The following is a 27,113-nucleotide window of genomic DNA, read 5'->3' on the forward strand; positions in this document are numbered from 1 at the left end:
TTTAATTCACAAAAATATTAGAGAGGGAGTGGGTGGGTGTTTTTGCTGTTTTCTTCAATTTTCTAAATGAAAATACCAAGAGTGTTCTTCAAAATTTAGAGGGCTCTCCCCTCCCCCTAATTGACGCCACTTTACAAGTTACAATTTTGGTTAAAACTGCCATAAAGAACAAAAGTTAAGAAATCACCCCTTTTTTAAGGTATCATAAATCCTTAAGAAAACATGCCAGTGACCAAGGGCACACTCCTACGTGACCTTGAGTGTCATTCTTAGGCCATTTGTTACGTATGTAATTTGTTCCTTACGAAAAAAAGAGCAGAAGTAGTTTTGTCTACATTGAAATAATGTGTGAAGTTACAGCCCAAAATGAACTGAAATTACCCTAAATATCAGTCGGGCTGCAATCCCCCCCGCTAAAATAAATCTTTGTTTGCTTTTATTTCTAAATCTATATATACTTTTACAAATATTGAACCATACTTGACTTCAATCCCATCCGTCTTCGAAGGTCGATTTGGGACCTCTTCTTTCTTTCGTCAGTCTATTGAGATAAATCATGTTTGAACTCCTATAAGAACTATCTGCTAGGCAGAGAGCAACGGTATGTTAAGTGACGAGAAATTGTACATTGCATTGAGCTGTGCACGTGACCTTCAAATGCTATCTTTGCGAGACTAGTGGATTCTATACGTTTGGTGTGTCCTAGCCTATTTTTGTTCGTTTAAAGTTTAAATGTTGCTGTTTACATTCAGACATAAAACGATTTATGATTACTGATTGAATCTCATCAAAACTGAAGTAAATCCTTTAAAAGAAAGATAAAAATAGTAATATATGATTGATGTCATTTATGTATTTAATCTAGAATGATGAGGAACGCCTCCATGTGTTACAAGAAGAGAGGCAAAGAAAGAATGAAGAGAAAGCAGCTAAAGACGCAGCTGTTGAAGAAAGGAAGAAAGCTCTTGAAGCAGAAAGACAAGTAACACCCCACTCTTCACTTCCGATTTTATTTATTTTATTCTCTATTCCGTAAACTCTAGGAGCATATATATATATATATATATATATATATATATATATATATATATATATATATATATATATATATATATATATATATATATATATATTTGAATGAGCAACAATTGTGTATATATTTATTTTTTAAAAATTCTTGAAAACGGCTCATTTTTTATTTTTTATTTTTTTTTTTTTTTTTTTTTTTTTTGGGGTTTTGGGGTAAAATTGGCATGATTTTCTGCCGTAAAAAAACGGTCTGGATAGATCAAGAGTTTGAAAAAAATTCGCCTTAGTTTTGAGAAATTAAAATCCATACGGGTAACGTCATATTTATGAGCACATTTCAAGAGCGTAAATACGTTATTTTTGCCTCAGGAGTGGTTCTATCGTTTTTAGTGTCTATGACGCAGGCAAAATTACACGATAAAATTGAGACAAGATTATCTCTAAAGTGTTCTTTCCAGCGGTCTATCACTTGGTCTTTTACAGTAATGAGTCTGCCGTTCTCTTCCTTTACTGACGTTGTTTTAAGTTGCTTTCGCTTTCTTAAGAAGCTGGTATAGCTTTCGGGTGTCAGATCTCGAAGCAGCATCTACCGTTTCGTTAGCCATATTGTCCCAGAAGAGTTGTTTGTCCTTCCCTGCTGATCGGTCGCATTCTCTTCGGAGCTTCTTAAATTCCTTGGTTTTTGGGCAGTCAATTGCTTGTTTTTTCTCTGCCAGCTTCATCGTTTTGTCCGATATCCATATCTTGCGTTGCCGCTTTTGGTGGCCTAGGGTGGCTTCGGCGGATGATTTAATTACATCATGAAAAAAATCTGCCGCTCTTCTTTGATGCTCGTGGAATCCTCCACCTCGAGAGCAGAGAAGGGATTATACAGTTGAATTCTAAAATCATCCTTTACACGTGGGTCCTTGAGCTTGAATATATCTAGGCTCGGGGTGGCTGTGTTTTCCGTCTCGCACACAGGCGAGAGCTCATCGAGAGCTTTAGGAGATGGGATCAGACCCGTTTTTAGACCCAGTGTCTGCCCTACTGTAGATTCGGTAATTTGAGATGGTGGATTTCCAACGTTTGGAAATGGGGATTTAGCCAAGTTGAGCACTTGCTCTTCCGTCTCTGGACCTCCATGTAATCAGGTGCAAAATTTTGTGCCTAAACCAAGTATTCGCTATCGTTTTATTGTTGAGCATTGCGAACTGTAGCAGCTGGGTACCTTTGTGGCATATTGCTCCAAAGCCAAAGGAGCCAATCGCAGTCTCTTCAGAGGTCATCCTCGGGTCTATTCTCGCGTTGAAATCCCCAGCGATTGGCGGGAGATTTTTCTTTAGAACTTTCCGCAGAGCTGCGTATAGGGAGTTATAGATGATTTCAGCATGGGATTCAGGGGCATCGCGGGTTGGGGCATATACGACAATGACAGATATATTAAAGAAGCGGCTTTTGAAACGGGCTCTAGCTATCCCATAAGAAACGGGTTGCCATTCGAGCAAGGCAGACGCCGCTTCTTGGCTGGTGAGGAGGTCTATTCCGCTGATTGCAGAGCCATCTGTGGAACCCGAGTTGAGTTGAGGAAGAAACTGAAAGCCAGTTTCAGTGTCTGGAGTTCTTATTTATTGAAACTTGATGACGCCGTTAATACGTATCTCAGTCAAACAGAGAATGTCATGTCCATAACGTAAAGCTTCGCCAGCAATAAATGACTGGTTCATCGAGCACTTCATAGAGAATACACTCCGGCACCCCACGCAGAGGGGTGCCACACAGATTGTCCTTTCTTCAGGATGGGGTTGGCTCGCTTACTTTTCAAATGGGGCGCCGAATCCCCTGACGCATCGCCTGCCGGGAATGCCGTAGTATAGATCGTCTAGGTCAGCTGTCGCCAACCTTTATGTATATATATATACAATATATATATATATATATATATATATATATATATATATATATATATATATATATATATATATATATATATATAGCCTATATATTAATTATTTTGTTAAAAAGAAGAAAAAAACGACATTTTTAGTGTGATGGTTGTTCTTGTATATTTGAGATCATGATGTTCAGATTCAGTTTCAATAGGGGCGTTTTTTTCACTTATCAATGTGCTAAGATCTTAAATCTTTTGTCAGAAAAAGCTTAGAAGTGAAATCTTTTAAAAAATATCTTAAATCTTTTGTCGTTTTTTTTCAAAAGTATTTCATCATTCTGCTCTGATCAGCGGTCTGAGAACAATGATGAGTAGATCATCAAAGTTCTCTCATAATTGTTCTATATGGCAAAACAGTGGCGGTCTTCACACTTTTTGCTAACATCAGTGAGCTGTAAGGTCTTAGAACAAAGATGAGTTAAAAACGATAATCTTTGCAGAAAGATGTAAGATCTTAGATGTAAGATCTTAGTGCTAAAAAACGGGCCTAATGATGTTGCTGCAAGACGAAGAGCTGCATTGATCTCAATTTTCATAGCTTTCTCACTCAGTAATGAATATTCATTTTTGAAAGAGACTTAAAAATGAGCTATTAATAAAGAGGACTTTAATTTGAGACTATCAACACAAGAAAGATCAATGAGGCTTTCTGTTTCTTTTATGCTTAATTTGTCCTCTTCGATGTTAGATGTAAGTGAATCTATTATCCACATATTTGCATGTCTGGGATCTTCTTCCCTTGGGTTATAAAAATCAGATATTATGTCCGTGACTGTAAGTGCCGTTGAATAGTCATGGATACTCCTTGATGGTTGAGATCCTTCGCTTTCATATATTCATCAATATTTATAAACATCTGTAGATGTTCATATGGCAACCGCGTTTGCCACAGTGATTTTCTTTCGAAAACTGTCTATCTTTCCTCATTTTGTAAACACGTCCTTAAGTTGTCCTTGCAAAGATATGTTTAGCTCATTTAACAGAGAAAAAATATCTGTCGGGTATGCCAGCTTTGCTACCCACTCATCATCGGACAAGAGTCTTTGAAATTTCTGATTATTTTGCCGCTGAAAAAATAATCGAATCTCATAACGCAAGACGAACAGTCGACTCAATATTTTGCCTCTCGATAGCCCCTCAGCACGAAGAAGAAGGTGAGGAGCATCTCAAACATCCGAGAATTCAGAGCTTTATGTCTAATTTCATTCACAAGTTTTGTAGCGCTGAATAATACTTCGTTTATTTCTGGGGCCTTTTTTTACCAGAAGCTGCTCATGGTTTATAGTGCAATGGGTAGACAAAATGTTTGGGTGACTAACATTCTCTACTCTTGCAACAACTCCTCAGCAATGTCCAGTCATGTTTGTAGCACCGTCTGTACAAATGCCAATACCTTTTTTCCACTCAATTTCGTGCTTCAGGAAATTTAACTATCAAGGGCTTGAAAAATCTCGAAGCTAGTTACTCTGCCCTGCAAGTTCAGTGGGAAATAAAGTTCTTCTTGTAATTCTCCTTGAAAATAACCTTTAAAAAACAAAAGACAAGTGCTTTATTACTGGCGTCTGTATATTTATCAAGTTGAACTGAATAAAATGGTGCATTTTTTCAATTGTTATAACTTGATTTTCAATATCTTCAGCAATTTATTCAATTCTGCTCCTGAAAGTGTTAGCAGACATAGGAATCAACTTCAGTTTTTGGATAGCCTGTTTTCCCAAAACAGCTTCACAGGCTTTTAGTATGCAAGGTTTTTCGGAGTGCCATCAAGTAGGAAGCCATTAATAGGGACTTATCTTCAGCAACCATATTTTTTAATACCCCTATTTGCTTTTTCCTACCTTCATGCGTTCTTTGAAAATATTCAAGCTGTTTGTCAACCAAATTTTGATTGCAAGTGTATTTTAAGTATTGACGCTTTCACAGCATAATTTCACGGTTTCGTGATAAATAACACAAAGAAGCCTTGGGTTAAGCTCACTACCAGGTTCTTGAATAGATGCAAATTTCAGGTAGTCTGAATCATACTTTCTTGATATTTTGTGTTTTTCTTTTTGTTTCCTTTTTTAATGTTCTTTGTAATATTGTCTGACTAGGACTGCTCTGGTAAGTCTGATTCACTGATCACCTGACTATTATCGCTATTTTTATCACTTTATCTGTACTTTTTCCAAGGGAGTGCAAAATATTCACTTGCCTTTTTTCACTGATTATGGGTCCTTGCCTTTTCTTACTCAAAAGTTTCAGGAAAATCCATTAACTAAATAATTTTCAAATTGATGGCTGTGTACTTCACATGTTTCAACAATGAGAACACTTGCTGACATAAGTATTAGTTTACTTTCAAGGGCTCAAAAAAATTATGCCGGGCCACAGAAAATCAGGAACATATAGGTCTCATAGGAACTAAACTAATTCTGGAGCCTGGATTGAAAATTGATATAGAATGAAACTTTTTCGCTGAAATTTGTTCGCAGAAATAGAAAGGCAAAAGGAAATGCATCCAGTCAGAGATGTATGCTGATTAAAGAATGTAAGGCAGTAGAAATCGGTAAATGCATCCTTACATAGGTGTATGTCGATTCAAGAATGTACAACACTAAATTTTTTCCATATTCCAGTCGTAATAAAGCTTTATAGTATTACACGTAACTTTAAAATTTTTAATCTGTGGTAAGTTTCCTTAAATTTGCTTCTTTTTTATGTTCATGGAATACAAAAAATATACATTGTTTAATAATGACCCCTTTTCTTTGTGGACCACCTAAACATTTTCATGGACCACAGTTTGGTGACCGCTGGTCTAGGTGGTGTCGGCTCGGTTACTTTTTGAAGGAGGCACCGTATCCTCCGACGCATCGCCTGCCGGGAATGCCGTAGTATGGGTTGGTCTCTTTCGTGAACTTCTTCATTGGATGTTTCTTGGGAATACATTTTACCAACAGTTTCTTTGGCCATGGGCACCCTGCAAGGCTATTCGCAGACGCAGATCTTGTTAGGTGATCGCGCGAGAGGTCCACCCCTACGCCACTTTTGAGAATTTCCCTGTGGAGGATAGGGGTGGAGGCAGGGGCCTATGGCGGTGCAGGGATCCATAACCATCCCAGGTCACTGGAAAGATACCCGTCATTTATACCCAACCTAACCTCACAGGGGCATTCATAGGGCGGTACTTGGCCGCCGGTGGGACAAGAACTGGCTCGAAATCAAGCAGAAATGTACCCTAGACTGCCAAATATTGACCCCAATCGTTGACGAACTATTGAATGCCAGGGAAGGCTCTCAGCCGTTGTCCAGATCCAAGTAAAAGTACAACGTTTGTATTTTTTGAAGAAGGATTTTATCAACTATGCAATTGTTATTTCCCTTTTCACAGTGCAGAAAATCCCATTTTGCCTTTTTCCTTGAAAGTTTAAGAGTAATTTTGTCCTTACTATAATCACTTTTGTACGTGGGCAGCCTTTATTTATAATAACATAAAACTTCTTAATCCAATACTACAATTAGCAACCACAGCTGAGTGGATTCGATACTCTCGTCAGGTCTCGAGGATCGAGTTCAAATCACTGTGTGGTAGCGATTTTCTATAATCTTATATAAGAGTTTCTATAATCACTTACTATAGTCCTTAATTATACTTGTGGATTTGATACTCTCCTCAGGTCTCGAGGATCGAGTTCAAATCACTGTGTGGTAGCGAGTTCTTTGCATTCAAGAGGAATAGTCAGAGGCAACGCTATAGCGTTGCCTATAGTATAGGCCATATGGCTCCAATGTTTTATTATTTATTATTTATTTATTTTTTTCCCCAGAGACACTTCATGTGGAAGGGGTCGTCGTAGAAACTTCAAAGGGGGCTTATTCGATTGGAAATCGAGAGTTCTAGTGCCCTTTTTAAGAGTCAAAAGTGATTCGAAGGCAACTAACATCCCTTCCACAACCATCAGTTCCCCAAACACATCCAATCAAAATTTTGAGATAACCATTTTGTTCAGCGTAGTTGATTTCCAGATAGAAATTATGTTTTTGAGGAGGACACTCCCCAACAGTCCTCAGGGCAAGGGTTGTAAGTTATGCTCTGGGAGCATATAAGGTTTTTATAGAAAGCTTTGTCGTAGAAACTTAAAAAAGGACTCATTCGATTTGAAATTCAAAGGGCACTAGCCCCCCTCTCACGCCCACCTTTTCCCCAAACACATTCAATCAAATTTTTGAGATAGCCATTTTGTTCAAGGTAGTTGAAAATTCAGGAAATTAGGTCTTAGAGGATAACCCCCCCCCCACAGCCCTTAGGGCAAGGGTTGTAAGTTATGCCCTGGGGGCGTATAAGGTTTTTATAGAAAGCGTTGTCATATTAACTTCAGAAAGGGCTTATTCGATTGGAAATTTAAATGGCTAGTTCCCTTTTTAATAGTCGAAAGTGATTGAAAGGCAACTAACACCCCTTCCACGCCCACCATTTCTCCAAACACATCCAATCAAAATTTTGATATAGCCATTTTGTTCAACGTAGTTGAAAGTTCTGGTAATCATATGTTTGAGCATGACACTCCCCCAACAGTGTTCAGGGCAAGGGTTATAAGATATGCCCTGGGGGCATGTATGGTTCTTATGGAAGAAATGCTCGCATAAACTTCAGAGAGGGCTCATTTGATTGGAAAATGAAATTTCTAGTTCACTTACTTTTTAAGCATCAAAAGATATTGGAGGTTAACCAGCTTCCCCCCCCCCCCAAACCCTTTTGTGCTCAATGCATCCAATAAAAGATTTAAGAGATCTATTTTGTTAAAAATAATTCAAAGATCATGTAACAAAAAGTCTGGGGTCGACTTACCCCCCCGGGGTCTGAGGGTAGGCGTTGTAACTTATGCCCTGGGGGCAAAAATGGTTCTTATGGACGGGATGCTTGTATAAAATTCAAAGAGGGCTCATTTGATTGGAAATTGAAAGTTCTAGTTCACTTTCTAAGAGTCAAAAGAGATTGGAGGGGACCTATCCCCCCCTCTCCTCCACGCCCTTTTTTCCTCAAACCCATCCGATAAGAACTTTGAGATAGCGTTTCTTTAAAGAATAGTTAAAGGACCATATAACGAAAACTCTGGGGTCAACACAGCCCCCCAGGCCCTAGGGCAGGTGTTGTAAGTTATGCCCTGGGGGAATATATGGTTCATATTGAAGAGATGATCTTAAAAACTTCAAAGAGGGCTCATTCGATTGGAAATTGAAAGTTCTAGTTCTGTTTTTTTAGAGTCAAAAGAGATTGGAGGGCAACTAGCCCTCCCTCCCCACGCCCCTTTTACCCCATAGGCATCCAATAAAAATTTTGAGATAGCCATTGAGTTCAAAATTGTTCAGACGTCCGATAACAAAACTAAGGTGTCGTTACAACCCCCCCGGACCCGGGGGCTGGCGGTCTGTATTATGCCCAGTAGAAAATAGGTTTCTTATGAAAGGGATGCTCGTATAAACTTCAGAGAGGAAAACGACCAGAAATTACTATTAAAGAATAAATGAAACCCAAAGCAAACAGAAATTAAATAAACAATCATAGCAAAAAACATAAAGCAAGCAATAAAATAATTGAATAAATAGATCTTATAGCACGTAATGCTTAGTCTGAATAGGAAAATCAAGCTTAAAACGAAAAAATAATATTTTCCTATTGAAGAATAAATGAAGCTTAAAACGATCAGAAATTAAATAAACAATCAATGCAAACAGACATTCAATAGATATTAATGTAAATTAATAAATAAATCTTAAAACGAGTGAAACTTAAATTGAATATGCAAATCAAGCTTGAAACAAACTAAAATCACTACAAACAAGAGTTTGGGTATGACCTCCTCTCACTATAGAAGGCTAAAACCTACTGTAAAGGCGTGAAAACACTCAATCTTAAAACAGTGTAAAATAGGTAATTCACTAAATTTTTCCGAATCGCATCATTCTAAGCTATATTTTCTTCTTATATCCTCGGTCCTTGACATTTGCCAAATTGACATACGACCCTACAGCTTTGTTTTGCAGCTGTCTTAACTTCAATGCCATCATAATAAGTTATCTTTAATATGAGTTTGCATTCTATGTCAGCGCTCATAAATATGACGTCAGTCGTATGTATTTTTTTCCCCAAGATCAAGGCTCTGGACGAATTTTCTCAAACTCGTGACCGATATAGATCGTTTTTTAGGCCAGAAAATCCTAGGATGCCAATTTTCCAAAAAAAAAATATAGAGCCGTTTTTGAGAAAAAATACATACATAAATGAATATACAATTATTGTTTGTTTAAAGCGATAAGATATATCTTATCTGATATATGTTAGAAGTAAAGATCACCATCTAGTAGTGTCTACTGTTAATTTAAAGCTGAAATTTTTTAAAAGTAGCTTTCTTCAGGGAAGCTATGACGTTGGTAAACTCCAGGATGAGAATTTGAGAGAAGCTTTCCAGGAACAGTTGAATACTAAATCAGAGAGTTCACAATTTGACAATGTTGAAGATGGATGGAATAATTTTAGGAAAACAATTTTTGAAGTTGCTGGTGGTGTCTTTAAGAAGAAAGTTAGGAACACAGCTAGTAATATTAGTGAAAATGCTTTATGTTTAATAGAGAGGAGAAGGGGCTTGTAAAAGCATTATTTGAGGTATAGATCATATGAAAATAAGGGGAATGTAAAGAAAGTGGAGAAAGCTTTAAAATATGGACTATAGAGCTGTGAAGCGGAGTCCATGAATAATCTTGCCGAGGATCTAGAAGACGCTGCTAGATGGAGTAATAGTAACATATTGTACTGGAATGGTAATAAATTTAGAGGGAATAGTCAATCTGGACTTGTCCCAGTTAAAGATAGAAACGGGATCACAATTAGGAAAAGAATTAAAGAGGAAGGGTTAGAATATTTTGTGAATTTACCAAATCGAGATAGAGTTTCAGGAAAAGATATAGAGGAAAGTGAAAAAATCTGTGACACCTAATGTCTAAAGGAAGATTTATTTTGTGTGGAAATATTAGTGACAGTACTATAAGGGTTAAAAAATAAGAAGGCCTCAGGTGCTGATTAGTGTGCGATTACCTAGCGATTTTAGAAAAAAACCTTAATCAAAACATTGTATAAGAAAGGTAATAAGAATGAGTATCGGAATTATCGAGGGATTAGTCTGGTCTCTGTAGGAAGCAAATTACTTAGTAATATGATACATTTTAGACTGAGAGAGGCTGTAGGATTTTCAAAGCCCTTGTCGGCTCTGTGATGCTCTATGGAGCTGAGACGAGGCAAGCTTCAGCCGCAACCCTCAAGGCAATTGATGTCTTTCAGTTGAAGAGCCTGAGGAGGATCGAAGGTCTACGATGGTTCGACTTCGTCAGCGATGAGAAGCTGCTGCAGCTCACCAAGCAGTCTCGGTTTTCGACCCAAGCAGCCGAGCGAACACTACGATGGTTCGGACACCTACTTCAAATGCCTCCACACATACCTGCGAAAATGATCCATGACTTCAACCCTGTCAAAGCTGGCGGAGGCAGACGTCACTCTACGCCGAGCAGCGCCCGGCAGGAGACACAAGTCAAGTGAGTAAGTCAAGAGGCTGTAGACAAAGTTTTAAGAGAAGAACAGTGCGGTTTTAGAAAAGGTAAAGGATATGTCGTCCGCATTTTCACTCTTAGGTTAATAATTGAGAAGTGACAGAGTCATCAAACACCTATGTTCCTCAGTCTTATAGATACTTAGCAAGTGTTCGACTCAGCTGATAGAAGAGCTTTAGCGAAGGTCTTATCCATCTATGGTATCCCAGACAAATACATTAAAGTGATTAGTGTTATGTACGAGAATAACAATGCTGCGGTTAAGGTAGAAAATTAGGTAAGTAGCTGGTTTCGTATTAAATCAGGAGTTAAGCAGGGTTGTGTTCTATCCCCACTTGTATGAATCAGTTTGATGGAGTTTGTCTTAAGGAGCACAGGAAAGGCAATGGTAGAACACAGACTCAAATGGGGAAGAAAAGCCCTCCTGGACTTAAATTATACTGATGATTTAAGCATCCTAGATGAAAATGTGGGTGCCTTGTAAAGACGGTGGGTGCCTTGAAGATGTTAAAAGTGGAATAGCCAAGGCTCTGGTTGTTTTTTCACAGTTGAAAAAAGTTTGGAAGAATAGGAATATAAGCCTGCCAAACCAGATTAGAATATTGGAAGATACAGTAATGACAGTGGTCAGATATGGTTGTGAAGCATGGGCGCTCTGAATTAATAGATTTGTTCCAGAGAAATTTTCTATGGATTATTTCGGGTACACGACTGACTGACCGTATTTTAAACAGTAGGCTCTACGAAATTTGTTGTCCAATCCCGTTTCTTAGGGCTATAATGAAAGGTTGGAATGGCTTGGATACGTTCTAAGGATGAAGGATGACAAATTGCCAAAGATTGTCCTTTTTGGCCAACTGTCTAGGGCTAAACGGAATGTAGGTCGCCCATGGTTGGGGTGGGAGGTGGTCGTAAAAATATTTAAGGAAAATGGGACTTCCTGGAAGGGTGTTTGAAGAGGGAGACTTTGTAGAGATAGAGGTGGAGGCGCAGCGTTTGTAACTGTGTTGACCTCATGTGGCTTGGTGCTGTGGTGAGTTATTAGTAGTAGTAATATTTGATGGTTATTTTCATTATCATACATTGGTCACAACTGCCCCTCCTAGACCTTGGTTAAACCCCTTACAAGACCCCAGTTTGCCCTGTCAGCTGAAATTTAATTTCTTCAAAAATCTTGTCAACACTAAGATAAGCCTGCATAATGCAAGCATCCACAGAAACGGGGCAGTTTTCTTTAGTATAACTTTACCTTTATGGTACTGTATAGCTCGTATTTAGGTTTTCGCTGTCATTTTCCCTTGATTTGGGGAAATTAGCTCCAACTTGCCCCCCCCCCCCCCCCAGGATTTTGACGAAGTTACGCCGCTGCTTTCAATCTTCAGAACATTTGGATATTTGGAAGCCATGCAAAGTAAAATTTTAGAGCCTGAAACTTCTCAGCTCTATCGATCTTTATTCTTGTTTCATTATTTATTTATATATAATTAATTTACCTCAGAAGTTCCTTAAAACACTTTGGATGTTTCAGAAAATAAAGTAACTGAACGATATTGAATATTATTGGACATATCTTAATGCATTAAATTACATCTTTAAACCTTGAATATAAATTTTACATATATTTAGAATTCTTTTTTGTGTCTATTTTCGTGTCTTATCTCCGATTTATGGGGTTTTTAATAGTGTAATAGTGTAAGAAATACCTTTGGATGAAGTATCAATCCTTCAAATATTCCCAAATTTTTCAGGGTTTCTCCAGATTTTCACGAAAGAAAATTGAGCTCTTCCTGGTCTCCAGAAGATTCAGCTTAATGAAAACTACCAATTTTTGTTTCATGTTGGACGTTCGGGTATTTGCAAACGTTAAATTCTCTAGGAGATTTTAGAGATGTCAGGTTTTTTTTTCGGGGAAACTAGGGGGTTGTAGAAGTGCTGAAACAAAGAATGAAACATTGCAAAGGAGGAAGAGCGAAAACGCAATATCTTTAGTTTTATATTTAATGAGCAGTTTATTATTCTAGGCGAAACTTGTTGAGATTCAAGAACGACGTCGGAAAAAAGAGGAGAAAATTGACCGAGAAAACCAAGAGAAAGCGAAATACAAAGAAGAATTGATAAGAGAAAAACAACGGTGGGTGTTTGAATAGACTTTATGTCAGGTAATGCGAAATTCCACTGTTTGTAGGTTGGAGCTTGAAACCTCTACGGTAGGGCTTCTCTAATATGGTGATTCAAATAAAGGGATTTTCTCTAAAATCGCTTGCATTTTGGAGGTGTTTCCCCCTTTTTTGACAATCAGGCTAATTTTCTTAGATTTTGTGGGCTTTCCCTTTTTCTTTCCTTTTTTTTGTTTTAATGGCCACAGTTGTTGTTATATTTGTTATATAACAACATGTGGCCACAGTTGTTGTTATATTTGTGGCCACAGTTGTCTTCGGGCGCTGTTGTTATATCAATATGATACTTAGTCAAGTAACGACACCCCTATTTGGGATAATTTCTATTAGTTCCAAGTTTGACTTTATTGTTCGGTGCAGTTTCTATTCGTTGGTTTCATTTCTTCCTTTCTTTTCGTTTTTGGTTTCATTTCTTCTTTTTTTAGTGTATTGTTGATTACTTCTTATATGATTTAATCAATTATGCTGTTGTGACAATAGTAATTACTAAATTTGCAAAGACTGCTGAATGATATGTTTCTTCTTTTTTTGCTATTTGATTCCTTTGCCATCCCAGAGTGAACGTTGGCTATCTTTCAAATAATACATCATATCTCAATTTGGTCTTAGCAACAGCTGAATGATCACAAGTACTGGTCTTTGTGAACATTTGAGCAAATTCCTCAAAATTTCCAAGTTTTTGCAAAAAAATATGCTACCAAAAGTTCCACACAAAAAATCAGAGGCAAAATTCCATTTTTTCCTGCAAAAAAAGGAAAATATTGCAGCTAAAAATCGCAGTAAAAATTAGTGTAGATGCTCGCTAATTTTAAAGAAGTTTAAGGACCACGTCAAAAATTTCAACTGGCAACCCAATTTCAACATGAAACAAAAAATTTCAACTGGTAAGTATTTGGGCTGTTTACGTGTAATGAAGAAGACGGCCCGAAAAATTTTGTGATCAGGAAAATATGGTACCTAAACTTTTAAAAATCGAAAATTGCAGCCTAAGCTCCTGCAGCCTTTACTAAAAACTAATACAGAATTTCACCGCTAGGTTGGTGCAAAAATCCAATGGAACATTGTTAATTATGACGTGCTACTTACTTGATGAATCGTGGCTGCAAGGCCGTATCCGGGGAGGGGGGCTGCGTTTGGCCCCTCCCCCCGAAAAAAATCGTCTGACTAATAAAGAAGTAATAAAAATTAAACAATTTTTTTGCGTTTTTTAAAGTTTATTTTTAGCCCCCAAACCCCCCCCCCGGAAAAAATCCTGGATACTCCCTTTCCTGGCTGGTTCTGAATTACCGGCAGTGGGGTTGACTCGACCAGAAAACACACCAAAACTACCAAAAGAAAATATTACTTCTTACGCTAAGGAAGGCCAGTGACCTTGCACTTATTCTTAGTAGCAGATAAAACAGGTCGCAGATAAGTGAATGCAGTTGTGAAAACTTAAAGTTCGATGGAACCAAGAAAAAGGCGTCTAATATCAAATGCCTTTGATTAGTTGTTTTGGTAAAATAGGGCTATTCGTCTTACCAAAATCCCTTTTTTTTTAAGAAAATAAATCATGTTTTTGAAAAAAAAAAACTCAGAAAAACTCGTATTTTGAAAATATGAGTTTTCAAAATACAATATTTAAAAAACTAGAAAAAATCCATATTTTGAAAATCTGTCATGCTTCTAAATGCCAGATGTGGGAATCTAGGTATGACCCCGATCCGGTACATAATTTTTGAAGAATAATATACGAGCTAGTTGCATCTATTATTCGCTTATCAACGTTGGTGATCAAAGAGTTATCAGGAAACCGATATTAATAAAATGATTAGAAACCCATAGTGAGGAAATGCTGCCGTTTAACAGAGATTTAATAAGAACTAGAAAGAGCTTTTGACAATGCAGTGTTGCTCAACTCATGGTATCTACACAGCTTATATGTTTTTTTTCTTTGTTTTTTCTTTTGTTAAAAACATATGCTGGGTAACAAAAAAATTCAACTAAACACACTTCTGATATTCAAATAAATATAAAGACGAATAAAGTTACTTAAAGCAACTATGAAACCTAACTGAAATAAATTGCAGAACCGTATTGTTTTAGGAGCCCAGCCCCCGTATGGGTCATTATAGAACCACTATACCGGGGAAATTTGTTAAGGATCCCTTCTTCTGGCTTAATAAGCGAGTATCTACATGTTGTAGGCTGGCCTACCGTCTAGGGCCAAACGAAAAGCAGGCCATCCCTGAGTGGGGAGAGAGGATGTCGCAAGGAAAGATTTAAGGGAAAAGGAACTTCTAGAGAGGGAGTGAAAAGGATGGCTTTGAATAGTTTGGAATGGAGGAGGAGCGTGTGTAGCTGTGTTGGCCTCGCGTGGCTTGGTGCTGTTTTGAGTTGTCTGTAGTAGTTGCAGTAGGTGCCTATTGCTTATCAGCAGAGATAGAAAGAAGAGGAACTTGTAGCATTTGTAACACTTTCCGAACGCGTTTTTGGGTTTGTCACTAAATAAATAAACTAAACTAAATAAAATGTGACAGACACATTCAGTTTTATAATCGAGATAAGAGTCGATGATGAAACACTTCTCTTTGCATCAACTTGGCTATATGTCAAACTAATCTTTTCGTAAATAAAGAATTCCTTCTATTTGCATCAACTTGGCTATATGTCAAACTAATCTTTTCGTAAATAAAGAATTAGTAATTCTAGCAGTTTATCTAGTACTGACTTGCCAATCGGTAGGTTAAGGTAAACAGGCCATATGTTGCACCGTAGGTTCACTCAAACAATCAGATATGTTACAATCTGATTTGCCGATAAAATAACTTCAGATTTCAATTTATTTTCTTTTGGGGATATTTATGAGGGCCTACTACTTTTACTGCAGAGAAATATCTTGTAAGTTGGCGGCTGCAGATCGAAATACCATTGACGTATGCCATACGTCAATGTATTTTGATTCAGTATCTATTCTGCTCTTGTTAGGTTATATATATATATATATATATATATATATATATATATATATATATATATATATATATATATATATATATATATATATATATATATATAAAAAAAAAAATATATATATATATATATATATATATATATATATATATATATATATATATATATATATATATATATATATATATATATATATATATATATATATATATATATATATATATATATATATATATATATATATATATATATATATATATATATATATATATATATATATATATATATATATATATATATATATATATATATATATATATATATATATATATATATATATATATATATATATATATATATATATATATATATATATATATATATATATATATATATATATATATATAGTAGCACTAAGCACTAGGGACGACTTGGTGGAGGTCCTTGTTGAAATATTTGCTTCTTCTTCGTCTTTATAATTTGCCACTGGCTGAGAAAATCCTCGTTTTCTCACCTATTTGATTTTATTTCTCATTATTGTATCCTTTTCTCTCTTGGTTTCATACGCCGTATCCCATCAAGGTTAGATCCAAACCTTCAACAATACAAGTAAACAGTGATTTCATCTGTAGCTTAATTATACTGATATTTAAGGGAATCGACACTAGATTTAGATTGAACCCTGCTTTCACCCTTCTTACCTGCAGCAGTTGCTTGACGTTCCTAGAAAGGTCGACCCTTGTTGTCAATAAATCATTACCCACAGAAGGTGAAGCCTTAGCTCAGCTTTGAAATTGCATACATATCAAGCATATTAAGTATATAGTTGGCTTATGAATCACCAACTCTGCAGCAGTTGCTTACCTGCAGCATTCCTAGAAAGGTCGACCCTTGTCGTCAATAAATCATTACCCACAGAAGGTGAAGCCTTAGCTCAGCTTTGAAATTGCATACATATCAAGCATATTAAGTATATAGTTGGCTTATGAATCACCAACTCTGTCTGCCGAATCACCCAGCCCCTGTTATTTGATGAGCGAATAGGGCTTGGCTGTCTCCACGTTGATCCATCCGGACTGCAGCGGTAGCTAGCAACGTAGTAAGAGACGATCACGTCTAATATTAAGAAATATAAAAACCTATAGCTCCTAAAAAAAAAGTCAGATCAAAACAAAAAGAACACCATTAGAACCGCCTTGTCAGATACCCTTATATAGGAAACTTTCTGTTCCTTGGCTTGAACAGCAAGGAAAATATTTTGTCTTGCAAATCAAGAAAAGTGACAGCTACTACAGCATTCTGCCTAAACGGCATCTTTTTTTTCTTTCTTTTTTCTTCCACAGATAGCTTGGCACTGGAGCATCGTTCATTTTAAAGGAATTTAATGGAGTTTAAAACCTTTTGTATTTAAATCAAATTATTTTTTTAAATCGAATCAATTTTTTCACAAAAAAACTGCATATTTTGTGTTAAAGATTGATCAATGACGTCATAATCGTAGGATGTACCCAGGTCGTCTCTTACTATTCCAATTAAGAAAAAGCCATAGGCTTTTTCCTGTTTTTAATTTTTTTTATAGTAAAGAACGATAACTAGCCTATGGTTACGTAAAGGAATATAATGGGGACACCAGTGTTATTACTATTAAATACAAGAGCAAGAGTTTACCTGTTTACATTATATTTAGAACTATTTTACATCAATATTTCCCAAAATAAACTGTATAGTTAACTGGTGCTGGTGTAGTGGAAGAAACCAAATCTTCGTAATAGAGAGTATTATGGTTCGATCCCTTACCGTGCCAAGAATCAGTATTCTAAGATCTGTTATACAATTTTTTTCTTCTCTTATTTTTTATACTCTAAGGATTTCTTAATAGTTAGGATTACGCAATTTACACTTTTTCACGCTCGATACTTTTTTGAATATTTTGAAACTTAATGGACTTGATATATTTGAAGTAAATTTAGAAAAGCTGATTGTTTTGATGTATTCAAATTCAACGTTGCTATAATTTTTTTAGTATTTTGGTTACTATTAGCAAGAGTCGCTCCTTACTTTTAGTACGAAGAAGAAGTTTACCGAAAAAGAAGTTTTCAAAGAAAAGTTAAGGCCATATTAAGCTCAAGACTAGAAGAAATGAAAACCTACTAGAGCTCAAACTCGAAACGACCAAAAATTATTATTAAAGAATAAATGAAACCCAAAGCCAACAGAAATTAAACAAACAATCATAGAAAAAAAAACATACAACAGGTACTAATTTAAATATATTAATAAATATTAATGCAAATAAAGTTTAAATTGAATATGGAAATCAAGCTTAAAACGAACAAAGATATTTTGCTATTGAAGTATAAATGAGACCCAAAAGGAACAGAAATTAAATAAACAATCATAGTAACCAAACGTTCAACAGGTACTAATATAAATGAATACATAAATCTTAAAACGAGTAAAGCTTAAATTGAATATGCAAATCAAGCTTAAAACGAACAAAAATCTTTTGCTATTGAAGTATAAATGAAACCGAGAACGACGATAAAAAAAAGACAAGTACAGTGCTATCCATACAAAAAAGTTATTTTACTTTTTGTTCAAGGTTGTTCAAGGCTGTAACTTTTTCTGCATGGGGTTTTCGGCAATGGCGATTCTAAAAATGCAGTTTTCATTTCGATCCGACACCATTTTTGAGGGTTTTCAGCTAGGTCGTGTCCAGATTCTTTCCTCGGGGGGCTTTTTTTGGGGGGTGACAAATATTTCGTGGAGAGGGGGGTTCAAGCCCCTTACCCTCCCTGGATACGGCCTTGGTTTTCAGACTACCTTTCGAAATTTTCATAAATTCGTTTTCAGAAAAAAAATTACCATTGAAATTAATCGAAATTATAGTATGAATTAAGGTCGAAACAAGGGCGCTAATTGCATGACGACAGCCAAAATGAGACAGAAAGCTAAACTGATGGGCTCACGTGAGTGTACTCACGGTACACTTAGAGCGTAGCTCATCGATGATAAGTAGCTCACGAATCTCATAAAATACCTTCGCAATTTTAATTGGTTGAAAAGCTCAGATTTCAGATTGCTGCTTACTTTTCTTTTGAATGGGTGTCAGCATCTCAACTGGGAAAGATGATGTTACAACTCCCAATTTGATGATCATCTAGTACATAAGGACCTTATATTCCGTAAACATCATAATATGTATAAGATATAAAGATATAAGATTTGTAAACATATAGACACTTGTTGAGCTACAATTTGAGTTTAGCTTCTTATTTTCTAGCGGCTTTTCAATATCCAAAGCCCTTCTCATTGTAACAACTATCCCCATAGAATCCGCGCGTGAAAATAAACCAACTAGCTGCAAACACTAACTATCTTGCAATCGCGAACCAGGAGCCAAAAATTCATTGCCAGATGGCATGGGCTATATTCTTTTCTCTCAGAGACAAACTTGTTTCCTCTCTCTTAAGTTTTCAGCACTCTGTGGTTGGTAACCCTCAAAATGTCTGGAGCTGATACGCCGTGGCACCCACCACAAGCACAGTGGGCTGGTGCCCTAACATTTCTCCAGTTAAGTCAAGTCAACCACAGCAGTAGCTGATTTTTAACATGACCATTGTAGTAATTCTACTGTAGATAAGTCAATCACATCTTGAATAGACATATAACGAAGCATGAAACTGCATAGAATTAGAAAATGAACGACTTAATAAAATTAAAAAAATACGTAAGCAATTTAACGATAATTGAGGCCTGATCTGATTTATGCATGAATAATTTGAAAAAAAAAACGTAAACTTGAATATTTGTGGAAAGGGGACCATTTCTACCAGATTTTGCACAATCTCTTTCTTCTCACTAGCCTACAAAGGGGACTTAATTTGACATTAATATGATTTATCCCTTCTCAGAAGGTTTTCTATAATTCAAATCGTTAGTCAGAATACGATGGATCGTTTTTTTGGCAGATATTTTGAGTTTCAACTCGCACAGGAATTGCTTGGATTTTCAGTTGGTCTCTAGAATTCCTTAGCAACAGGTAAACTGAAACACCATCTCCTCACGCTATCTCCAGAAATTTTTAATAAATAATCTCTTAATAATTTAAAATTATTTTGATATTTTTCAATAGATTGTAAATAATCTGTAAGAATTTCCTATAAATTAATTTCATATGTTCCAAAAATCGTATTCTTAATTAATATTTCGATCCTCGCAGAAACTCCCATGTTCCTATCGACACACAGGTAAAGATTGCATATTAATTGATGCGTATCGGATTAACGTATCGGATTAACGCCGATTCTTGACTACTAAAATCCTTGCGTCTGCCTTGCAGTGTCTTGCTACAGCCTCGATCTCAGGGTCCCGTAACACCAAGCAGAGGTCAAACCCGGTGCGACACCACAGGACAATTGATACCGTCAGCTTATTACATATATTCTAAAGAAGAAACGAAAAAAATACGGTTTTTAAGGCCAAACGAAAATACTGAAAAACACATAACGACAACTGCCTCTCTTCTTCAGTGCGAACAAAAAAAATGTTTAAGGAAAATTCCAAAAAGGGGTAATTATTTGTCAAACGAACTCCATTTTTGTTCGTTTCTTCTTTCGATTACGGCAGGCCAGTGTGATTGAAGAAATTATCTTTGTCACATATATATTTCATTTTATTGCATTCCAATTTTAGGGATCGACAAGAAAGACTGTCAGCATTGCAGGCAGCCCAACAGGCGACTGTTGAGGAACTGCAGAAAAAGATTCAGCTTAAACAGGAAGAATATGCGCGAAGACATGAGGAAAATATCGAAAACATCAAGCATCGTGCGAGTGAATTATCCGTTCCAAGATTTCCAAGTACACCAGAGGAGGCACCTTATTCCACCCCCTTTGAAAAGAAGCGGTATTGCAGCCTATGCAAGGTCTTGGTAAGTTAGTTGTATCTTACTGCTCTACCATGATTGTTGAATATGTGGTTCTCTTTGAGATTCTCCGATCAATTCTTTTCTCCTTTACTCTACTTGGTCTTCGTTGTTTTAAGTTACATCCCTAACTATCGAAATTTTAAGTCTCTCTTTTTTCTCTCACTAAAGCGTAACTGTTTGCATTACCGAAATCGGTACTTCAAATATTATTAAGCTAATTAATCTATATATGTGTTTCATTACTTTAACTGAAAATACTTAAGAAATTAAATGTGAAGCCTATTCATGTCATAGCTAAAAAAAATTACCACATTAATTTTCAGTTTTCCTCAAATGAATATTATACTGATATATTCAGTTTTAACGTTTACTCTACTGAATAAAAAACAAAGTTTTTACATGTAACTAAAAAACGATCAGTAGTGAAGGAAAAGTAAAAAAAATTAACAAAATGCACCAAATTACCAAAACTAGCATCCATTAGATTGGTGTTGCTTCTACCGACAATCATATGCTAAGTCAACCAGGATGCGATTGCCCTTTAGATTGTTTGCCCCCCCCCCCGTCTTATTTTAAAGAATACTTTTTTGGTATTTTCTTTGAAAAATTGCTTTTGGTATTTTCATGGAGGAAGGAACTTAAAAACTAAACAAAATAGCCCTCCCCCAGATTAAGAAAAAATTAATTTTCGTGAATTGACGTCAGTGGCACTATCTAAATGAGATACCGGAATGGATAATTCATTTGACTGACGCTTGAGATGTTCTCTTGTTTATGCACTTGGAAGTTTGAGCCTTTTATTGTATGGAAAAGTGTGAAAAGTGTGAACCTGTAGGTATGGAAAACACATTTTTACCGCTCTCCCCCCTTCTCCCCTAGGTTCTAATTTTCATGAATTGACGCCCGTGGCACAATCTAAATGAGATACCCTTTTATTATATACCTTTTTTATTTGACTGACACTTGAGATTTGTATGGTACGGTAATCCGATCGTAAACGGTAATCAGATCGGTACGGCAATGTTCTCTTGTTTATACACTTGAAAGTGTGAACCCTTTATTGTAGAAATAACCTTTACAAATTTAGAAACATTGAGGGCCAGATAGTTTATTTGTAAAAAAGGGTGTGGCTAAAAACTTTTCCCTCTTATTACAGGTTTAATATTTATCACAAAAGAGTCAATCAGCTTTTAAAGAGGCGGGGCTATTTGCCTCTCCACAGGTTGTATATCTTTATCAATCTAGATTCGTCAACCAGCTTTAGTTAACGTGATTTGACAGAGGGCGAGGCTATTTTTTTCTTCAGAAATAAGGGATAATTTTGTTGGCTTGCGAAAGTGTGTTACGAAAGTACACTCCTGGAATTAGAACATACTTGAGAGCAAGGTAGTATCCCAGAGGGGGGGGGGGGGTAACTGCGTTTGACCCCCTATCCCCCCCCCCCAAAAAAAAGAATTGTCTGACTCGTAAAAAAAAATAACAAAATCCATATACGCAAATTTTACTGCATTTTGCAAAGTTTCGTTTCGTATGACTGCCTGGTATAAGATGAGCGCTAAAATTCCCCTGAATCTGCATTGCAGGCACAGTATAAAACATTCTATGGAAGCAAGGGGGATGTAAGAGTAATCTTTACCTCCCCCCTCCCCGCCCTGCCTCATTCTGTTTCTATTTATTGCCAAATGGATAACTAGAAAATTTGGGTATTTGGAGGTTCAAGCCCACCCCCCCCCCTACACAAAAATTCACAGGCCCTCAATAATAGCTGATGCAAAATTTATGCATGTAATTAATAATAATAATTAACTCTGATATGTCAGAATACCTAATTTCCTGTTTTTGTAAAACAAGGCATCAGTACATGTTGGGCAAAATTAAGTCTTACATCTTCGGCCGAAAGTAAAGAAAAGAAAATCAAAACTAAGATTATGGCTTAGAAAATATTTCTTTAGTTATTTGCATAACAAAAATTATGCTAGTAAGCTAGTTAGAACAGGATACATATGTCAAATTCTTTGCGATACGTGGGATCGAACTGAGAAATCCGAGTACCTAATCAAAGTACCTAATTCTGTTAAGAGGGGAATTGTATTGTTCTTTCGCCATGTCAGACTTTTTCGTCATCGAAGTTATTTCTTGTGGATCTTTTTGAATGCCTTCCTCCTTGCTAATTTTGTTCTGTGAAGGGGCCATGATGCAAAACAGGCCGGACATATGTCTTAGGGGTATGAAAAGGAGGAAAATTATCAAATATTGTGATTTGAGACATTTAAATTTTTGACGAAATTCAACGAGGGAGATCCATCGTAAAATATAAGGAATAGTACAAATATTGTAAATAATATTATAAATCTTATATATAATAATGATATAAATATTATAAATAGGGATTTAAATAATACAAAATATAATTTAAATAATATAACATTTGACAAAAGGTAAAAAATATATAAGAAAAACATAGTTTAAAAATAATCAAGAAAACGAGAGTAATTACAGCTAGTGAACGGAAAAAACCAAAAAGACAAAGGCAGATATTTCCGCAAGGACCTTCTCTACCAAGCCATCTTCAGTTTTCAAGAAAAAAAAACATTTCGAAGTGAACTCTAACAGAGCAGAAGAAACACTGAATCAAACAAACCAAAGACCAAGTCAGAGTACGTGAGAGACTACTTTCAAATTTGACTGGGTGAGATTAACTGACGAGATTAATAGGCGAGATTAAATTTGACTGGGCGAGGGCGAGATGAACGAGATCTCTGCTTAGTGATTAACGTAGCTTGTCTACTGATCCGTTTTTTGTTATTAGCACGGTTAGATCATCTTTGTTTATAACAAGGAAAAATATTATATGCTTCTCCTAATATTAAGTTATTGTAGATTAGGTTCATAGGGACCACCATTCTTGCCGAACCACACTCCTTTGAAAATAGGCGTGGTCATCTCCTTAGTCAACCGAGTTCTAAAAATCTGCTTTCAAAATTATGCACCGTAGCTTCTGAATTATATCTTATTCTGTAATGGTTAGCCTACCCCATTAAACTTATTGCGTATATTATAGATAAAAGATTAAAAAATGTCGAACAGGAAAATAATAACCCCTTCCCCTTTCAGAACATAATTTGCGCTTTACTGAAAAAAACAAAAAACAAATGACCGGGGATTGTCAGTTTAATTGACATATATTGATATTAATTTATATTAATCTAATTAATTGATATTATGATAAATAATTTAGTTAATAATTATATTTAATTAATTGATATTGATATTAATTCTTTAAAGTGTTGATAATTTTTTATTCATGAAAGTAAGAGAAGTGAAAACATTCTAAACGTATTTTGTTTTCAGTAAAGCGCAAATTGTGTTATGGTCTTGAGAAGGAGTGGGGTTTATCAGCCCTATTCATATTAATTTTTGTTCGTTTTGAGTTTGACTCGGCTATATATTGTAATTTATGTTCGTTTGGAGTTTCATTTATTTATTGATACTGATTTGTGGTAGTATTACGCTTGAAAGATTATTTGACTTTATTTCTGCTCATTCTTGGCTTAATGGAGCTCTTTACTTTTCTTTGAAAAACTTGTTTTGTGGGAAAAGTTTTTTCTGTTTGTTTTTTATTGACACGTCTTTTTCATAGAAAAAATAATATTTTATATCTTTTCGTTTTTTGTCTATAAGTATCCGTTGTATGGGTTGCTATTTGTATGTTGGAGACACTTTTTTTTTACAATTTTAAATCCTGACACAAACAGTATTTTATAATTTAATTTTATAGCTTCTGAAGTTGACCTGAAATATAAAACCTATATAATTCCCAAAAGGTTCTACCTATGCTCTTTGACAGCCTGGATACACTTACACTCTTTTTATTTATTTAAATTGTAAGAGCAGAAGTAGTAATAGTTGTATCTCCAAAAGTTTCAACTTAATACCCCAGTCGTTCTCGATATATTGCTGAGGTGTCTTATTGGCAACCATAAACACAATACCTTTTGGTTTATTCTAAAGTAATATTTAGTTTTAAAGCATAATGGGCCAATTGCATAATTGTGGGGGGTTGACATGCCTAATATCCCTAAAGACATAGTTGCTGAACCGTTCTACTATGCTGAACAAAATGGCTGTCTAAAAATTTTGACTGGGTGCGTTTGGAAAATGAATGGGTTCGAGAGAAGAGCTACTTGCCCTCCAGTCTCTTTTCACTCTTAAAAAGGGCACAAGAACTTTTAATTTTGAATCGAATTAGCTCCTATAAAATTTTCAGTGATATTTCTAGCTATTATAGAGTGGTGCTGCCTATGATGCTGCTTATATGCCCCTTTGAAAACCTGCATGCATACAGTTTTTTCGTTTAATTGAAACTCCTAATCGTACCCTATAAGTTTCATCTTAATACCCTTAGTGTCATTAGTTACAGTAACTGTAGTGGTAGCATTAAAAGTATACATATAGTGCCTTCTGGCCAGTTCAAAGTCCCTCGCAACTTACCCTTAAAGGCCTAAATTAATAATATAAGTTGCTCTTCAGATATTGCTTTGCTACCTTTTTGGAAGTCCACATGCTCATACTTTGTTTTGATTTAGTTCAACATCCGCCTAAATATTCCTTAAAAGCTTTACCTTGATATCCGTAGCTTGCACAGCATCAATAGTTGTAGCAGCATTAGTAGCAGTATACGCACAGCACCTTTGGTTTCTTCAGCATGCCCTTGAACACACGCTGAAATTTTCAGCTTAATACATACCATCAACCGTTCCTGAAGCATTTCTGATGCGTCTGCTTGACAACCTGTGTGTGCATAGTGTGTTTCGAATTAGTTCCATACAGTTTCTATCTATCCCAAAATTTTTCACCTTAATATCCTTAGTTTTAATAGCAGTAGTAGTAGTTGTAGTAGCAATAAAATTAATTGTAGTAGCCTAAGCTTTAGTGGCAGTAGTAGTTATAATAGCAACAGTAGCAGTAGTATGAGTAGAAACAGTAGCACTAAGATACAAATATTTTCTTTTGGTTAGCTTAACGTTCCTCACAACAAACCCTGTTAGTTTAAACTTCACATACCAAACTGTTGCTAAGACATTGCAGTTAGACCATATGGAAACATGCATACAGACGGCGCGTTCTGTTTCAGTTCATTTTCTCAAAATTTCTTGAAAATTTCCCCTCCATACTCTTAGGTATTGTTGTAATAGCAGTCACAGTACTAGTATCGATATTACTAGTAATGCTATTGAATATCGGTTGTACTACTAGCAGTAACAGTATTAACCTATTGCCTTTTGGTCAGTTGAACATCCCTCTCATCAAGTCCTGGAAGTTTTAACTTACTACCATTAGTTGTTACTACGATATTAACGATATACACTATCAATAGCCCGCTTATTTATTCGCGTCTTGATATTTCTATTTTAATTCTTTTAGCCTTAGAAACAGTTGGAGCAGATGTAGTAGCTGAAGTAGCAGTAGTAGTAGTGGATGTAGCAGTAGTATTAGCAGTAGCGTGCACATATTGTCTTTTGGTGAGATGATCTCCCCCTTTAAGTATTCTCTGAAAGATCCAGCTTAATACTCAAGTCATTTCTTGAGATACGCTATTTTGACATTGTGTGTGCACATACTGTATTTTGATTTTGTTCAAACTTTCCCCTAATACTATAAATCGACTAGTGTGGTAGTAGTAGTGGTGGTAGTTGTAGTAGTATTGGTAGCATGCAAGTATTGCCTTTTTGATCATCTCCATTATTATTTCTGTTCCAAATTAATATACTCAGTTATTCTTGTATTGCATACTTTTGACAATCCGTATACACATAACGTGTTTTGATTTAGTTCAACACTCCCCTCAACATAAAGTCTCACCTGAATACCCTTCGTAGTCTTGGAAAGTAAAGTTCAAATATGACTACATTTCTCAATAACATATACTAGGTGTAAACAATGAGCCCCCTCCGGAGTTTATACGACCACCCTTTCCATAAAAACCTTATATACCCTTGGGGCATAACTTACAACCCTTGCGCTGAGGGCTGTAGGGCGGGGAGGGCTCATCCTCAAAGGCATAATTTCCATACCTTGCAACTACGCTGAACAAAACTGCTATCTCAAAATGTTGATTAGATGTGTCTTGGGAATTGATGGGCGTGGGGGGCTTGTTGCAGTCTAATCACATTTGACTATTATAACAGGCCCTTTCAATTTCCAATCAAATGAGCCTTTTTTTAGCTTTTTACGACAACAAATGACCATCTCAAAATTTCTATCAGATGCATTTCGGGAAAATACGAGGTGGGGGGGTTATCCACCCTCCGATCACCCTGAATCTTAAAAATGCCACTAGAACTTCTGATTATCAATCTGATAAGCCTCTTCCAAATTCTACACGATCACCCTTTCCATATAAACCTTAAATGCCCCCAGGGCATAACTTACAACCCTTCTCCTGAGGGTTGTGGTAGGGGTTTTCATCCTCAAATACATATTTCCGGACCTTTCAACTACGTTGAACAAA

At 36.0% G+C, this 27,113-nt stretch overlaps 1 protein-coding gene across 1 annotated transcript in view; it reads left to right on the forward strand.

Annotated features, from left to right (window-relative positions):
* Nucleotides 1-27,113, forward strand: part of ssp3 (SCAPER domain-containing protein short spindle 3) — a 221,139-nt gene that overhangs the window by 57,467 nt on the left and 136,559 nt on the right. The window contains exons 10-12 of the mRNA XM_089101539.1: nucleotides 866-982; nucleotides 12,565-12,674; nucleotides 20,368-20,605. Coding sequence (XP_088957665.1) covers nucleotides 866-982; nucleotides 12,565-12,674; nucleotides 20,368-20,605 — 465 coding nt within the window. The remainder of the gene's footprint in view (nucleotides 1-865; nucleotides 983-12,564; nucleotides 12,675-20,367; nucleotides 20,606-27,113) is intronic.

This window comes from Artemia sp. Qi Xiang Cuo, chromosome 15, assembly GCF_049724085.1.
Source record: "Artemia sp. Qi Xiang Cuo chromosome 15, ASM4972408v1, whole genome shotgun sequence".
In the NCBI taxonomy this organism is placed as follows: Eukaryota; Metazoa; Arthropoda; class Branchiopoda; order Anostraca; family Artemiidae; genus Artemia; species Artemia sp. Qi Xiang Cuo.